General features: G+C 49.7%; 1 protein-coding gene across 5 annotated transcripts in view; it reads right to left on the bottom strand.

The window, feature by feature from the left end:
• The window catches only part of RILPL1 (Rab interacting lysosomal protein like 1), a 45,575-nt gene that overhangs the window by 2,238 nt on the left and 25,012 nt on the right, over positions 1–18,325 (bottom strand). For 2 of the 5 annotated variants that reach the window (XM_072802219.1, XM_072802223.1), the window contains 2 exons: positions 10,588–10,760; positions 8,154–8,246 (listed from right to left, as the gene is read on the bottom strand). In XM_072802219.1, coding sequence (XP_072658320.1) covers positions 8,154–8,246; positions 10,588–10,760 — 266 coding nt within the window. Of the gene's footprint in view, positions 1–2,363; positions 2,388–2,661; positions 2,750–8,153; positions 8,247–10,587; positions 10,761–18,325 lie in introns of all 5 variants that reach the window. The other 3 variants (XM_072802221.1, XM_072802220.1, XM_072802218.1) reach the window with 3 other exon arrangements.

Raw genomic sequence — 18,325 nt, 5'->3', positions numbered from 1 at the left:
CTGCTAGAGATGAGCTGAAAGTATTTTAGAAAAATGAGACAATTAAAAAATAAGTAATAGCACACATGGTTCTGTCATTAGATAAACACTAAATATTATATGCAAATGAAATTGGGGAAAACACCAATTTACAGTGTCAAAAATTGATTTGAGGGCAGAAGCCCTTAGAAGTCAGCACCAGAACTTGCTACATAGCAGCAACTAATGTAGACCAAGAGGTCTTTTTATTTTTATTTTTATTTTTTTTAAAGATTTTATTTATTTATTCATGATAGTCACACAGAGAGAGACAGAGAGGCAGAGACACAGGCAGAGGGAGAAGAAGGCTCCATGCAGGGAGCCCGACGTGGGATTCGATCCCGGGTCTCCAGGATCGCGCCCCGGGCCAAAGGCAGGCGCCAAACCGCTGTGCCACCCAGGGATCCCCAAGAGGTCTTTTTATTATTTTTTTTTATTTTATTTTTTTAATATTATTCATGATAGTCACACAGAGAGAGAGAGAGAGGCAGAGACACAGGCAGAGGGAGAAGCAGGCTCCATGCACCGGGAGCCCGACGTGGGATTCGATCCCGGGTCTCCAGGATCGCGCCCTGGGCCAGAGGCAGGCGCCAAACCGCTGCGCCACCCAGGGATCCCCCCAAGAGGTCTTTTTAAAACATCTGTGATTACTGGGGCATCTGGGTGGCTCAGGTCATGATCTCAGGATCATGAGATGGAGCCCTGTGTCAGGATCTGCTGAGCATAGAGCCTGCTTAAGATTCTGTTTCTCCCTCTCCCTCTGTCCGACCTCCCTTTATCCCTCCCGCCCCACTCACTCTCTCTCAAAAAAAACAAACCCCAAACCAAAAATAGCTGTGACTACTGATCATTGATCAAAGTGAACCATCTGATGCCTGAAGGATGAAGGTAGAAATCACAGGCAAAAAGCTTATAAACTGGCCCATTTAAAAAAAGAAAAAAACTTTAAAAAAATTTTATTTTAAATAGGCTCCACACCCAATGTAGGGCTTGAACTCACAAACCTGAGGTTAAGAGTCACACGCTCCGGGTGTCTGGGCGGCTCAGTCAATTAAGTGTCTGACTTGATTTCAGCTCGGGTCATGATCTCAGGGTCTTCAGATTGAGGCCTGTGTTTGGCCCTGTGCTGGGTATGGAGCCTGCTTAAAATTCTCTCTCTCCTTCTCCCTCTGCCCCCCACCCAACCCCTGTGCCCTTTCTTAAAAAAAGGGGGGGGGGGCACACGCTCTGTGGACTAAACCATCTAGGCACTCCTAAACTGGCCCATTAATTTTTTTTGGAGGGGGGCTGGGGGAGAGGGAGATAGAGCATCTTAATCAGGTGCCACGCCCAGTGCAAGAGCTCGACACCGTGCTTAGTTCCACAACCCTGAGATCATGACCTGGGCTGAAATCAAGAGTCGAACCTTTAACAGACTGAGCCATCCAGGTGCCCCAAAACTGGCCCATTTAAAACAAGGTCTGCTTTAGCTCCAGCTCCAAAGGCCAGGACCCTGGCCAGTAAACTCGAAGTGGCCCACTTTTAATTTCCTCCAAAAATCTTTCCTAACCTGCTCACTGTCCTTTGATACTCCTACTTTCTAATGAGATTCATTCTATTCTCACTGAGTTGTTACTCTTGAATTTTGGTTTCTGAACTTGGAGAGAGAGAATAGCTATGTTATGTTTCCCAGGGGCAGGAATAGAAATGCACTGCTGAGAAACTGAAGCTTTAGAGCAACTATTTTTACTTCCCTCTGGCTGTTCACCTATTAGTCTTTTTTTTTCCCCCTACAGTGCTGTGGCCTATGGAGTTAGTTCCATTTTAATCACATCTGGGTGAAAATGATTTTACTATTCTGTGGCTACTGGATCCTACGATCACCTCCTACCAGGAATAAAGTGGTTTTTCATTGTAAAGTTGGGGCAAGCCACGTGTATCTGGAGAAATTCTCCCTCCCAGTGAAAGTTTCTTTTCTCTACAACAGATATGTATACTGATCAATGAAGGCACAATGTTCATACCGGGTTATTTGTGAGCCCTTTCCATGGTGAAATCAGGGCAATTAGCTGGCCAAAAATACAGCTGCCACACATCACTGTAACATTTCACCTCTACCTGACTCAAGCGGGAAAGCCACATGCCACTTCCTGTTCAAGGGGACATAGAGAGAAAGAAAGCGTTGGTCCCCTCTTCTGCTCTTCCTTTTTTTAAAAGACCAAATGGCTTTCCAATACTGGCTTGGCGAAACAAAGCGGTTTAGAAAGCTAGGGTATGAAAGTCAAAAACACAGCGTTAGTGTCACTCTGAGGGTGAGGGTCCATGGTGGAGGGAGGGGGCGGGCACAGTGGGCGTTGATTACTGACCCGTCACTTAAAGGACCTTCTTTACTGGATCATGGACAAGGTGGTTTTTAGGATGGAAACAGAAAAAGACAAAAAGAATTATCGGTGACAGAGCCGAGAATTGCACGGCATCACTCGTGCAGACCGAGACTCACGAGTGCACGTTTGAAATCACACTCGACACCCACTTCACATGGCAACACGCAGGTGATGGCCATGCAGCTAAAGTGGCCAAGGAAGGCGGGCCAGCCTCAGCAGATTCGCAGCACACATTCCAAAGGCATAGCTCAAAACGAAACTAGAAAAACACAGTGCCTACAAGGGCAACAAGTCGTCGGATGGGCTGCAGTGTGGGGTCATCTATGATCAGTCCAGCTGCTACCATGGGCATTATGGCTGTAAAGATCCTGGTTAGAAAAGTACAGATAGACACAGAGAAGATAAAAACAGGGAGGCATGAAAAATAAACACATTCCACACATACCAGCTGAAGGGTTTGCTTCTGGTAGATGTCATGGGTGGAACTGAATCTCCCTCCTCAAAATCCTGGTGAAGCCCTAACCCCCGCACCTGAGAAAGCGATTGTATCTGGAGATAGGATCCTCGTAGAAGTAATCCATTAAGATAAAGTTATACTAGAGAAGAGTAGATCTTTGTAAAAGGGGAAATCAGGACACAGGCACACACACAGGAGGACCGCTATGTGAAGATGAGGGCAGGGGTACAGGCGATGCTTCTACATGCCGAAAAGGCCAAAGATTGCCAGCAAACCACTGAAACTGGGAGAGGCACCAAATGTTCTCTCACAGCCCTCGTAAGGAAGGGACCCTGCCAACACCTGGCTCTGGGACACCCCGCCTCCAAAGCGTGGGACAAAGGCTCCGAGCTGTGGTCCTTGACGGCAGCAGCCCCAGCACACTCACACAGCCCGAAGGGAAGACACGGTGGCCCGGGGTTTGGGAAGGAAGGAGTCAAACCTGCCGTGGGTTAGTGGTGACACCCTCGGGTGTCTTCTAACACATCTCCCCCAACTGCCATGCACTGCAGGCTCCGTGCCCCAAAGGCAGCCAGGGGGCACCCAGGAGAGAAGAGGCAGCCAGGGTGGGCTGGGCAGGAGAGCTGTGGCAGGGAGCCTGCATGAGCCACCCTCCTGGCATAAATCAGAGCCGATAGTCCCTTGTTTTGACAAGCAAAATGAAGACAAGACTCCAGTCAAGCCACCAGAGCTTATTTTGAACAATTTTGATTTTTCTTTTTTAGATGCTGGCTGGGAAAAGAGGAATGACTGTTTCAGATGAAGTTTGGGATTACCTGTGTTTGGATTTACCTCCAATACACTTCACGGAGTAGCTGGAGAGTTGGCATGTTGGCAGAACCACATAGGTGTCTAATCATGGTGATGACAAAAGGGGATACCTTTTGTCAAACAAATGGGCCCAATCCCCCAAGACCAGGCTGTCAGGCACGGCTGGCTTTCCAGGGGACTCCGAGCCACATGGTTCTGCTCCGACCTCTGCTGGGACCCCTCTCGGCCTAACAGGGACCCCCCCCCAAAGACACAAGGTGACATGTTTGCCCACCTGGAAATGCTGGACTTCATTTGAGGTCCCATCAGGGGTCAGATCGGTACCCAAGGGCCCTGGGACACCTGGAGAGTTCTGGCCGAGTAACTGAACTCCCGGCCTTATTCCAAGTGCCTCCCTGCAGGGACCACTTCCTTTAGAGGGGCAGCCTCTTCCTCGAAAAAAGACTGGCTTATATCAGTCAAAAGTTTATGTTCTGGATATGGTGTAGCTGGTTTTACCTACTCCCTCCTCGCTGTTGGTTTCCAGAAGACTCAATCCAAAGAAGTGGTGACGGTGGCATTTCAGGCGGCCCAACAGGCAGCTGTGAAGAAGCTATTTCTGGGCTCAAGTGAGGAGGGTGGTGGGTAGGCCAGGGATAGAATGCACTCCTGCCTCTGTTTGATGCTTCGGGGGCCACCTACTCTGAAGGCCGACCTTGCCAGTGTGTGTGACCAGCTGTTCTGCTCCATAGCTTCCTTGGCTGTCCCTGTGTCCCTGCTGCCTGCTTCCTGCCTCCCGGGTCAGCCCCCGCACCCCGTTCAGCAGAGAGCTGCTGTGAGTCTGCAGGCCTTTGATTGAGGGACGGATACCGCACAAAGGGGGCGCTGGTGCCTGGTGGCCATGGAGGACAGCGCTGGAGTCACTCAGCGCTGCCTCGTGACCTTCCCAGGCGGTGCCAACCTGGACTCTCCAGCCGGCAGCTGCTCAGTCACAAGCTATTCTTGGACCGTCTTCTGGGCACAGTTTGGACCGGCAGCAGGAGTTTCTGGTTCCCTTCAGCAGCTCAGAAATGCAGACGCTGATGTCCCTGGCTCGTGGTGCACTTGAGAGATAAGGGAACTGGGCAGTCAGCCCGCAGCTGGTGACTTGGCATGGGCTGAGGGGAAGGGGGCTGGGAGGCAGAAGGAATAGGTTCGAATCCCAGCTTTGACCCTTCCCAATCGTATGATCTAAGGGGAAGTCAACGGGCTTCTCCAGGCCCATTGACTCATCTGAGAAATGGGGCTAATCATTCCCACTCTGAGTCTCTGACAGGGTGGAAGATGCCTTAGGTGGTGTGAGCTGATGAAGCTGCTTCAAACCTCCGTGGTAGTTACTGTTCACGAGTTGGTGGATGGAGGAAACTGGTCTAGGGCGTGAGGCTCAGCTGGAAAGCAGCCACAACTTGTACCATAGAGGCTGTGCAACCACTATTCCACAAAAGCAAGGGTGAAGGGACAGGTGGACCCATCAGGTGCCAGAGGTGTGAGGGATGGAAAGGGAGATAGGCATGAAATTGTCTTAAGACTTGCCAGTCCCTGCTCCAGGCCCCAGGGAAGATGAGTCCCTACCCTTGGCTCTGGGATCATGGGCCGCACTGATGCGGCTCCCCGTCAGCAGCCGAGATGGACAATGGCAACCAGTGTCCTGCCTGGGCTGGTAAAAAGCCTTTTGTGCCAGTCTGATCCTCTAATCATCCCCTAGAAGGCTGGGGTGGCCACAGGACTGGCCACCTGCACCCTCTGGATGGGGGATTCTGAACTCCCTCCCTCTCTGTTTCTGTCTCTCTGGCTCCCCAATTCCAGCTGCTTCTCCTACCAGGCTCAGAGCCCCAGGTCTTGCTGAACAGTCAGAAGCCACACTAACGGGGAAAAAAAGCCCAGGATCCTTTGTGGAACAATCTGGAAAAGAGGACTCAACACCACAGCCTATTCAGGTGTGAGTAGAAGAACCAGTGGGAAGAAGATTGTTGGCTAATTCTGATAACTTTCCTCTGGATTTTACCCAGTTTGGGATTTGTAAAAGCCAGCTCTTAATTGCCTGTCTTTGAGGAAAGTGGACCAGAGCAGAAAACTGACCACAAAATCAGGGCAGCCCAGCTTTTGGAAGGCAGGCTCAGAAATGCACACGTCTCAGAATTACAGCGCTGGAGGTGTGGTACATGCAACACACAGGAAGATGCTAAAAACTGACTTTGAAAGACCTCGCAATGAACTGTTAAGGAAGCCCAGGGCTGCTCTCTTGGTCCCGCCCCTCCTCAGCCCAGGGGCAGACTCTGCTCCCCCCAGCTTTTAACCCAAAGCTATACTTTGGGTTAAAACACAGAATCGATTATGCTTGACCTTACCTGTGCGTGGGGCTGGCAGGTGGCTCAGAGTTTAAGCAAAGTCAATCCCATTTCTTAGCACTGGGGAAATCCCATTTCTTAGCATTTCTCCCACCCAAAGGTGAGAGTTTCCCTGGGGACCGAGTACATCATAGATCGAGACTAAAGGGCTCCCTCTCCATAAGGCTACAGCGGATGCCCATTCCTTCTGTCTGCCAAACCCTCTGATCTGCCTGGGGCCTGTACTTCCCCTAATTTCCATCCATCTGAACGAGACCAAGTTAGAGCTATCCCAGCCCCAGGCATAGGGAGACCTGGATCTGTCCAATGGATGCACTGCCCTGTGGTTGGAATGGAGGTCATGTGACCCAGTCTGAGCCAGTAAGACTCAATTTCATGACTCTGTGGAAAATTCTCTTCCCACTGGAGTTGTACACAAAAGTAGAAGCCTGAGCTGATGTCTGCCATGTTGGCATCCTGAGGGACAGTGTGTGCAAGAATACAGCCCACATAAAGGGAAACCAAGCCAGAGGTAGAGGGAATGAGGCAGAGACCTGATGACAAGGCCTGGATCCAGCTGAACCTGAAGCCAGCATGTCCTGGGAATTTTGGATTCCTTAGCCAACAGTTTTTAAGTTAGAGCTGAATTTCAATTGCCAATGTTAGATTACTAATACATGGCCAAATGGTGTTGGGATTCAGAGGAAGGCTTTCTGGTTCCAAGCTTCACTCCCAGTAAGTACGGATCCCTAACCAGAACCAGAGATTCCATGCAGAGATCGAGGGGCAAGCAAATAAACAATGTGAGGCTGGCAAGAGAGGCTGGGGAAGGAGCTACGGGTTCACGCACACACTCTATAGGGCAGCCACCTCTTCCCAAGAGTAGAGACTCCAGCAGCCACAAAGCTGCACACATTCTGCATTCCCCTTCCGGTCCACCACTACTGAGCATTAAGTCACTTCACAGGGTAAGAGCTAGCCAAGAATTTCCTAATGTAACTGGTTTTTAAAGGTTGACGCACACAAGTAATACCCCAATTACTCTCCACACACTCTCCTAGTGGCTTTCCAACCCAAGCCTCTGCCAAAGTTTGGGAGAAAAAGAGGAGGCCTCTTCTGTAATAAGCCATGGGTACAGCTGGAAGGTCAAGAGCCAGGAAGACCCTCTTGGGAGAGATAACAAGGCTACAAGATGACAGTGTGAGGATGCACACCCTTCAAATAGCTGGAAATGTGGGCTCTGGAGCCAGGCTGCCTAGGTTTGAACCCTGGCTCTGCCTCTTAAGAGCTGAATGTCCTTAGGCAGCTGCCTCAGTTTCCTTAACTGTAAAATGGGAATGACAGTGCCTCTATGACACAGGGGTATGGTGGGGACTCAATGAGATCACCTATCTGCAGGAATGGTACCTGGCACATAGTAGGCTCTTAGCACATATTAGCTAACTAGACCACAGGTTTTCACCTTTTATCTGAAGGGCTGCAAAGGTCAACAAACCTGAAACTGTATGCGAAACTGTATGTGTAGTTTTTCTCCTCCCCCTAGGGAGGGTCTACAAACTCTCAGAACCTCAAAGGGATCTTCTGACATAAAGAAAGACTCAAGTAGCTTAAGGTCTTGTTGAAGGCAAGGCTAAGTTCTTTCTTTCTTATGTGTTGCCCACACCAAGCAGGGCCTGGCTCTGCATGTATTATTATGTAGCAAAAAATACTTACTGGGGAATGGGGGCGTGGAAGAATCATCACAGAAACACACAGATGAGGTGGACCAGGGGCCACTGCAGATCTTTGCAAGCTGGGGTTGTAAATCCTTTGGAAGCATCAATCTCCCCCACCAGCCTTACTTGCTGCTCAGAGACATGCTCCACCTGACACACTCAAGCCCTGAACTTTAGCCACAGACCCCAAGCCCCCTTTCCACCCTCTCAGCCTTACCCAAACCTCTCTGCCTGGGGACCCCCAGGAGGAACTCAGCATTCAGGTGTGAAGATGAACTCAAAGTTGAGGGCCAGGCCCAACATGCTCCAGGGGTTAAGCCTATCTCAGCAGAGGTGGTTAGTGACAAGCCTGGCCCTGGAGCAGGTGCCTGGAAGTAAGAGGCTATGTGAACCACCAGGTCAGCCATGAGTGAGCAGCCCCACACTCTGCAAGCACATCACTTACAGTCGCTTGATCCCAGACTCCGGCTGGGGAGACATTCTCGGGTGGACGACTGGTGGAGGTTGGGGTATTCGATTTTCCTCTTCTATTTCTTCACTGGAAGGAGTTGAGAGGCGTGAAATAAGAGAGGCAAAAATTCTGTGAGAGCTGGAATATTCCAGAAGGGTGTTGTCTGATGGTCTGGTAGGGCTTATACTGGGAATAAGGGGACCAAGGAAGATGGCAAAAGTGGCCTGTGCCCCAACAGTCTCTTCGCCCAGGGAACTGGCCTCTTAGCAATGGCTATGGCCAGCTAAGAGAAGGGGTCAGCCCTGAAGGCAGTGGACATAGGTACCTATGGTCTCTTTGGTCTAGTGGGTCAAATGTGAAGAATTTCAGGAAAGGAACCCACATCTCAAAAAGGCAATTTTCAGTTTCCTTTGAAGACTCTAGCCACATAGAAGTACTTCCTGTTTCCTGACCTTGCCAAATGTTGTCTCCATCTCTTTGTGGTCTCTTCCATCTGGAATACGGCTCTCCCATACCTGGACAGTACCCGATCCTTTAGGGAAAGCCCAATTCAAATGCCACCCCCTCCATGAAGTCTTCCTGATTTCTACCTCCACCCCCATCCTAAGAAGTGGTCTCTCCCTTTGAACAGCCAGTTCACACAGTATCAGTGAAACTTTCTTGTGTGCCAGGAGTAGAGTGGGTTTTCATTTTTTTTTTTTAAGATTTTATTTATTTATTCATAGACACAGAGAGAGAGGCAGAGACAAAGGCAGAGGAATAGAAGCAGGCTCCATGCAGGGAGCCCGATGCGGGACTCGATCCTAGGTCTCCAGGATCACACCCAGGGCTGCAGGCGGCGCCAAACTGCTGCGCCACCAGGGCTGCCCTAGAGTGGGTTTTCAATAAAAATATGTGGCACTGTATTTTCTGTGCACCTCTTATTTTCCCTACTGGATCAGGGACCACACCTGGTGCATCTGTCCTTCCTTCTGGCTTCCTGTTTAAGAGGTATTTGTTGTGCACCTACTCCATGCTAAGCTCTACTCTAAGACTTCAGAACTTAGCCATGAGCAAGACAAATAAGGTTTCTAATCTCATGTTGTCATAGCCTGATATGGAAACGGACAATAAAACAAGCACATTAATGAACAGGCTTGAAATAAGATGGTGAAGGGCCATAAAAAAAGTAAAATCAAGTGAAGTGACAGTGACCAGAACAGGGCATTCCTTTGGATGGATGGTAATGGGGCAGGGAAGCCTCACTGAGGTGACCTCTGATCTGAATCCTGAATGACCAGGAGTGAACCATGGGAAGAGCCAAGGGAAATGTTTTCCCAGCTACAAGACCAGCATGTGCAAAGGTCCTGCGGTAGAAACAAGTGTGGGGTGTCTTGAGAAACCAACAATAGGGGTAGTGTGTATGAAGCTGAATGAGTATGTGGTGAGTACACCTGAGGAACTGGATTTTATTTATTAATCTTTATTTAAAAGTTCTTTTTTTTTTAATTTTTTAAATTTATTTATGATAGTCACACACAGAGAGAGAGAGAGGCAGAGACATAGGCAGAGGGAGAAGCAGGCTCCATGCACCGAGAGCCTGACGTGGGATTCGATCCCAGGTCTCTAGGATCGCGCCCTGGGCCAAAGGCAGGCGCCAAACCGCTGCGCCACCCAGAGATCCCTAATCTTTATTTAAAGATTTTATTTATTCATGAGAGATATATATTGAGAGAGAGGCAGAGACATAAGCAGAGAGAGAAGCAGGCTCCATGCATGGAGCCTGATGCAGGATTTGATCCCAGGACCCCAGGATCATGCCCTGAACCGAACGCAGGTGCTCAACTGCTGAGCCACCCAGGCATCCCATAATTGGATTTTGAACTTTATTTTAACTTATATAAATGTAAATAGCCATACAGCTAGTGGCTACCATATCAGACAGTACAACTCTAATAAATGCAAGGAGCTCACTGGCCGTGGGCTGAATGAACACACACGAACGCTGTACAGCTCTACCGTCTCTTATCTGCAATTCTAAAATCCAAAAAGCTCTAAAAATGAAAATTCATTTTTGGTCATTCATTTGGTGGCAAAACCTGAAATGAACTTTCCTGAGCCTGATTGTAATGGTTATCCTATTTAGTATGAGTATTCACATCTCTCACTGTAAAAATATTAACATGTTTGATTTGGGGGAGTTGCCCCGGACCGTAGTGGTGTATATCACGTATACACAGTCTGTGGACTATTCCTTCCTAACAGCCGGGAAGTTCTGAATTATAAAATGCACCTGAACCTAAGAGTTTCAGAAAGGGACTGAGAACGTGTGTCCAAGTACTTCAGGCCAGACAGGAGCCCCAGAATGGAGACAGATGCAATCCTTGTCTTCCCAAGACTTCGTACAACCCCAGAAAGGAGCCAGCCTGGGAGCTCCCGGGACACTCACCTCTTATAGTACGCCAGCTCCTCCTGCAACAAAAACACTTTGGACTTGAGTTCATTCCTCTCATGGAGTACGTCCCGCAGCTCCTGCAGCGTGAACCGGGGGCGGTTGGGGTCCTTGAGATCCATGGCCACCTTCTCTGCCTCGGAGATGCTTTCCTCCCCGCCTGGCTCCGTCTGGAGGAGGCAGAGATGCTGCTAATGAATTCCTGGCGGCCACCACCGGCACCCACTCCACATTCTGCCACAGCCCAAATTCCCCACCCTCCCGGGGCCTTTGCAGCTTGCCGAGGGCGCTATTTTAAGAACTCGAAGGCGGCCTGTGCTCACGTTCTGTGCAGTCAGCGTCCCTCTGGAGATGAAAGCCACGGGCCACCTGTTCATTGTTCGCCTTCTCAATAGCCAGACCTGCAGTCCTGGTGCCTCCCCACCTGCCTCAGGGTCTTATTACAAATAACGGGACAAGGAGTCCAAGGAGAAGAAACAGCACGACTCACATGCTGCCACCCTCATAAATCTGCTTTCTTTTGCCTACATTCTCTTCTGATATTCTTACTAAGACCACTGCTAATAAGACCACTGCTTGGGCAGCCCGGGTGGCTCAGCAGGTTAGCGCCGCCTTCAGCCCAGGGCATGATCCTGGGGTCCCGGGTTCGAGTCCCACACTAGGTTCTCTGCATGGAGCCTGCTTCTCCCTCTGCCTTGTGTCTCTGCCTCTCTGTGTCTCTCATGGATAAATAAGTAAAATCTTAAAAAAAAAAAAAAAACATTGCTACTTTGGCCAAAGTTGTTAAAATCAGAGCTTAAGTACAATTTTTTTCTTCCCTTTTCATCTGACATTAAAGTCACATATGTTTTCCCATTTGTTACTGGCCTTCTGGTCAAGCCCTCTCCTCCCCAGTGGCTAAGGGCATCTGTGCACTGGCAGTCTGTGGGAGCGGAGGTGGGGTGGGGTGGGGTGGAATGGGGTGGGTGGGCATGTAACATCCCAGCAGGTGTGCAGATGCAGAGCATTTCTCTTCCATGCAGGTCACGCAGATGGATCCTAGCATGCTAAGTCACTGCCCCAGCCAGACCCAAACCCTATCCTCTCTCCCTTTCTCACAGCAAGGTGTTTTTCTTTTTTTTAAACAAAAAGAAAAAACAAAACAAAGAAACCAAAACTGTAGTAATATACACTTAAAATCGACCATTTAAAAATATACAATCCAGCAGCTTTTTAGTACATTCACAATGCCGTGCAATCACCACCTCTGTCTAGTTCCACAACATTTTTTTTTTTTAGTTCCACAGCATTTTCATCACCCCAAAAGAAACTCCATAACCATTAATGGTCACTCCCCAATACCCTCTTCCCCTGCCCCTAGCCTCTGGTGACCACCATCTGCTTTCTATCTCCATGGATTTGCCTTTTCTGGACATTTTGAATAAATGGAATCATTTGTGTTCGCTTCTGTTACATAGCATCACGTTTTCAAGGCTCATCCATGCTCTAGTGAGTCAGTGCTCCATTCCTTTTCATGGCTGAATACTATTCCCATGTGTGGATATGCCACAGTGGGCATCTGAGCTGTTTCCACCTTTTGGCTAGTGTGACTAGTGCTGTCGTGAACATCTGTGTACAAGGATCTGCCTGATTGTCTCATCACCTGCTCTCGTGCTTTTGGGTGGGTGTACACCTCCGGGAGCAGCTGCCAGGTCACATGGTGACTGTGTGTAACTGTCTGAGGAACCACCAAACCGTTTTCCACAGCAGCTTCCCTACTTTACATTCGGCCAGCTGTGTGGGAAGGTCCCACTTCTCCACATCCTCACCAACACTTGCGTTTTTTCCATTTTTTGAAAGCAAGGAAGTTTTTGCAAGCTGCCCCCAAGTCAGATGGCCAGATGTGCAGGTGGCCTGTCCTTTCCTGGTGTTCCCAACCCCCTTGAGTCCCCAACATCCCATCATCCACTAGAAGGGGTGGACAGAAGTTCAGGACAACAATGGGGGAACTCTAGAACGGGGAAATGGGATTGAAACAGAGACCTTGGGCAGCCTCGGTGGCTCAGCGGTTTAGCGCCACCTTCAGCCCAGGGTGTGATCCTGGAGACCCAGAATCGAGTCCCACGTCCGGCTCCTTGCATGGAGCCTGCTTTTCCCTCTGCCTGTGTCTCTGCCTCTCTCTCTGTGTGTGTCTCTCATGAATAAATAAATAAAATCTTAAAAAAAAAAAAAAAGAAACAGAGACCTTCCTCCACCCCCACACTCCCCAAAACCCCCACAGCACTACCGGGAGGAAGGCATTCTGACCCAAATGGAGATGCCAGGCCAGGATGTTGAAGGACCCAGGACGGCAGAGCTGAGAGCCTGTGTCCTGGGAGAGTCAGGACGGGCTGTTCTGGAAAGGACACTTGAAAGGAGACACCACCCACTAGGGAAGATCAGGTGACAGAAGAGTCACCCAGCAGGCACAGGTGGGGGGAGTGGGCCTGAGCAGGAGCTGGCAGGGAACAGGGGAGGCACCTGGCTGCAGCAGAGAATGGACACCTAACAGATGCCACCCCCAAGTCTGGACAGTGGGTGGGGCAGTGGACTCCACTGGGCAGTGAAGTGGGAGTAGGGAGTAGGGAGGAAATCCTGGATGATTTAACTTCCCAAAAAGGTATTCCAGGCATCTGCTGATGCCACACCTTCAGGTGAGCTGTGTCCTCAGGGTATGTCTTCAGCATCTACCTCCTGCAGAGCCACACAGCTGGATGGTGTCCTCTACCCAAGACCCTGCATAGCAAGGGGCTGCTATATAGCAGGCACTCACTAATGCCAGTTCCCTTCTCTTACCCTGCCCAAGTTAACTACAAAGCATCCTTGAATGTCTTTTTTTTTTTTTTTTTTTTTTTTTTTTTTAATGATAGGCACACAGTGAGAGAGAGAGAGGCAGAGACACAGGCAGAGGGAGAAGCAGGCCCCATGCACCGGGAGCCCGACGTGGGACTCGATCCCGGGTCTCCAGGATCGCGCCCTGGACCAAAGGCAGGCACCAAACCACTGCACCACCCAGGGATCCCCTCCTTGAATGTCTATATTAATATTCAGTAAATAAATGGATTTCTTGATAAACATTCAACATTCATTGAACATCAACTCTGTGCCTGCTGGGCACTAAGTAATGAGATGAATCGGGTAGGACTGGAGGGAGGCTTACAGGGTCATATAATAAGAGGTGCAAAGACATCAAAGTCTAACTGGGAAGGATCATGGAAGATGTTACTATGGACGTAGTCTCAGGCAGCCCCGGTGGCGCAGCGGTTTAGCACCACCTGCAGCCCAGGGCGTGATCTGGAGACCCTGGATGGAGTCCCACATCAGGCTCTCTGCATGGAGCCTGCTTCTCCCTCTGCCTGTGTCTCTGCCTCTCTTTCTCTCTCTCTGCATCTCTATGAATAAATAAATAAAATCTTAAAAAAAAAAAAAAAAAAACTATGGACATAGTCTCTGTGCATGGGGTCTTGACGAATGCATAGGAGTTCACCAGGAAGTCGGCCTTCCCCGAGCCCCTTGCCCTCTGGCCATTTTGTTTGGCATTTGGCCTTCACTGTGTTCTAAAACATTTTGGAATTAGTCCCCAATGGATTTATATTGACAGATTTCACACAAGTTTGGGTCTTGGGCTTCCTTTTGGAAAGAATATTGGAAGACTGGGTCACACTGGGCCACATGGTAACACTGGGCTGGTTCTACATGGCAGCTATTGCCTTTTATGCTTTCTTTCCATGCCTGCTCAGCCCCTACCCCTTTTTCTTTCCGTGCCTGGACCCCATAGGCACTGGCAGCCACTGCCAAGGACCCCTCAGGCTCCTCCCTCCCTCTAGCCCCTCCCTTCCCAGATAACTCTGGCTCTGCCCGGCCATTTACTGGGGCAAGTCTGTGCCTGTCTCCAAGAGGGGCCATCTGGAAGGGATCCACACATCCTGGGGAAGGCATAAAGCTCTTCATGAGAGTTCCCAAACCCTCATTTCCAAAGAGCCCTTTGGGCAAGCAGCCTCATCCTCTCTGGGTCTTCATTTCCCCATCTAGCCCCTGATAATCCAGTAATATAATTAAGGGCCCTTCCCACCTAGACACCAGAGATTCCTCCAAACACATGCTCTTTGGACACAACAGGTTCCCACTCACCCCCACGGGCTGGAAGCACCCAAGACACCAAAGAGTTTCCTCAGACCGGAGTTCTTTTTCTCTGGAGAAGGGATGGGCTCTGATCAGGGTAGCAACCTGATGCATTAGAGCTTGGGGGATTCCCAGACAGAGGCATAAAAAGTCCTGACTGCTGGGACCACTGCTTGGAAATGCAGAAGAAGGAAAGCCTGGGGCTCCAGCTTTTCTGGAGGCCAGCAGGTGCTCTTGGATTGGCCTGTCCTGGGAGAGAGACTGAAACGGCGCTTTTCAGCATGGAAATCAGGCCCATCAGCAGCGGGTCTTCTAGTTTTACTCCATGAGGGACGACAGAGGTGCCTGGGGTTATCAAGGATTGTCTGCTGGTCCCTGGAGGCACTTTGGACACAGTTGAAGGATATGCCCTGAGGTGCTGAGTGCTCCCCAGAGAGGCCCGAGAGGCCTGCTGACAAGCAGTAGGACCAGAGTGGCCTAAGGGAGGTTAACATCCTCCACCTGTGTCCTAAGGCCCGGCCTCCTAGGCCCACTCCCTCTGCCTGGGCATATCAAAGCCACTATGCTCCCGCAGCCTCTCAAACATGCTTGTGAACAGCCCCTGGCCCAGCAAAGGGGAGTGACTGTGCCCTGGTCACCGTCTGTAACTCCTATACACACTGAGCATACATTTAGCCAGAAAATCTGGCTTCACCCACCTGCCATCCGGCCCGTTTCCCTGCGCACTTAAATAAACACTTGTTAAGATATCAAAATCCATAAGGCAGAGGTGTCAAGTAGGAAACTATGAACTTTAGTTTTTTTTTTTTTTAATATTTTATTTATTTATTCATGAGAGACACAGAGAGAGCAAGAGAGGCAGAGACACAGGCAGAGGGAGAAGCAGGCTCCATGCCGGAAGCCTGATGTGGGACTTGATCGCAGGATCACGCCCTGAGCCAAAGGCAGACGCTCAACCGCTGAGTCACCCAGGCATCCCTAACTTTAGTTTTCTTACTGATTTTATAGGAAATCCTTGAGACAGGGAGCCCACCAAATCATTTTCTTAGGGGTTTTTCTATGTCTACCTGTGAAAGGCAGGAAGCCTCCAGTGAAACCATAAGGAGCTAGATGAGTTAGAAAACACACTAAGCAGGGATGCCTGGGTGGCTCAGCAGTTCAGCACCTGCCTTTGGCCCGGGGCGTGATCCTGGAGTCCCGGGATCAAGTCCCACATTGGGCTCCCTGCATGGAGCCTGCTTCTCCCTCTGCCTGTGTCTCTGCCTCTCTCTGTGTCTTTTGTGAATAAATAAATAAAATATTTAAAAAAAAAGAATTAAAAAAGAAAAAACACACTAAGTGAAGGAGCTGCTCAGACCACATGTCCCCACAACTCCATTTCCCAGAAATGTCCACAACAGGCAAATCCATAGACACAGAAAACAGATTTGTGGTGGCCGGGGCTGCGGGAGACAGAGACGGCGATTAGCTACTCACAGGTATGACCTTTCTCTTTGGGGTGATGGAAATGTTCTAGATAGTGGTGATTGTACATACAAGACAGTGAATATACTAAAACCTATCGAATTGTATACTTCAAATAGTTGAGTTATATGTGAATTATATTTTAATAACTGTATTATAAAAACGTATCAAGAGCTTTGTTTACTGGAGATCACAGTGACAGAGCTCAGAAAGGACTGCATGAATCTAGGGGGTAGAACTGGAATCATCAAGGCATGAATGTGAACTGACTCTTCCCCAGCTCTAGATCCCTCCATAGCTCCCATTTTCTCTACCAATCCTGTGCCAGGATTAGCCCACGACCCCAGCCACGCCTGTTCTTTCTCCAGTCTGGTTCATGCTCTTCCTCCTGCCTGGAGTGGTCTACCCCATATTCTACCCCAGACATCCTACGCATCCCATAAGTCTTATCTCCGTGACTTGAAGACCTGCACTGCTTTCACATCCCGCCAAGAATTCACTATGCCCTCTTCAGATCCCATGGCCCTCTTTTTTTTTTTTTTTTTTTTTTTTTTTTTTTTTTTTTTTTTTTTTTTTAATTTTTTATTTATTTATGATAGTCACAGAGAGAGAGAGAGAGAGAGAGGCGCAGAGACACAGGCAGAGGGAGAAGCAGGCTCCATGCACCGGGAGCCTGACGTGGGATTCGATCCCGGGTCTCCAGGATCGCGCCCTGGGCCAAAGGCAGGCGCCAAACCGCTGCGCCACCCAGGGATCCCCCCATGGCCCTCTATCCCAGCCACACTATTTGATCTACTGAACTGAGTCAAGCTCATCCCCCTCACTTATGAGACAGAAAACTGAGCACCAAAGTGATGCATAAGCCCCAGGTCACACAGCAGCAGGTGGAAAGCCACCACCAGCTGTGGCCTCCCTGTCTGAATGGCAAGCATCTTGAACTCCACCCAGCTCTGAGGCAGGGAGTCAAACCCAGCAAAAGCTCCAGTTTGGGAACAGACCTTGCAAAGCAGCTCAGTGGGTTAGTCTTAACTGCTACCTGATGTTACTCCTCCATTTCTGTCCCACCCCCTTGGTGCCAGCCAGCAAGAGAAACTGAAACGCACAGGCAGGAGGGCCAAGGAGGGGTGACATGTCCCTGTCCTCACTGCTAATAGTTCTGGAGCAGGGCTCAAGGTCTTGTGCCCAAGGTGGTATCTTCAGGGGCCTGGGTTTGGACCTAGCCCTGCCTGCCCAGGAGGAGACAGGCCTGAGCTCTCGTGGGGCACAGGAGGCCAGAAGGGGTACACCAGAGGAGGAGGGGGGTAACTGCGCCCAGTGTCACCTAGCGGCTGTTTTTGGCATCTGCCTCATCCCCTTCATCCCACTGCCATAGACTCGGTCCAGCCCTCGCCTTCCTTGTCTGGACTATTGCAAAGGGCTCCCTACAGCCATGTCTGTGCTCAGCTCCCTCTTGATCAAACTGTCCTCCATCAACTCAGAGCTCATCCTATCACTCCCCTTCTGAACCCTGTGGAGGGATCCACATTCCCCACCACTGTGTGTGGCATTCTGGGCACTGCAGACAACAGCTGCCATAGCTGCCTGCCCTGCATCTGTTTTTGTACTTTTCCTGGCTGAGTCCTTGCAGGTGTCCTCTGGAGAAACTCTGCTGGCCCCACTTCCACTCTGCTGGCATGGATGGGCACACAAGGGGTAGCCATGTGACTCAAGAATGGACACCATGCATGTTCTAGACCTCAGGCGACAATGACTGGTTCTGTGATGGGCCCACGAGAGGGTTCCCTGAGACTTGCTGGGAATTTGGGAAAGAGGCAACTTCTTTTCACTGGGGTTGCAAAGCTGGTAGAGTACCAGGGGCCACTGTATGGCAAGAGCCTGCCTGAGAACAACACCAACACAGAGGAAAGCAAAGCTGAGAGATCTGATGGCATCATTTGGGCACCTGGAATCAGCTATACCTGAAGCCATCCTTAATTCAAAAATTTTAGCTATACAACCCAAAATCCCACTTTTTAAAAAAATCCTTAAACCACTTCAATTTAGGCTTCTGTCACTTTTAGCCAAAAAATAAGCCCTAACCTCTCCCTTTTAAGATTTTAAGACTTCTTTCCCTTACCTCCCTAACTGTATC

The sequence above is a fragment of the Canis lupus genome, chromosome 27 (assembly GCF_048164855.1).
Source record: "Canis lupus baileyi chromosome 27, mCanLup2.hap1, whole genome shotgun sequence".
NCBI classification, from domain to species: Eukaryota; Metazoa; Chordata; class Mammalia; order Carnivora; family Canidae; genus Canis; species Canis lupus.
Note: the sequence above shows the minus strand (reverse complement) of the source record. Positions and strands in the feature narration are given on the sequence as shown.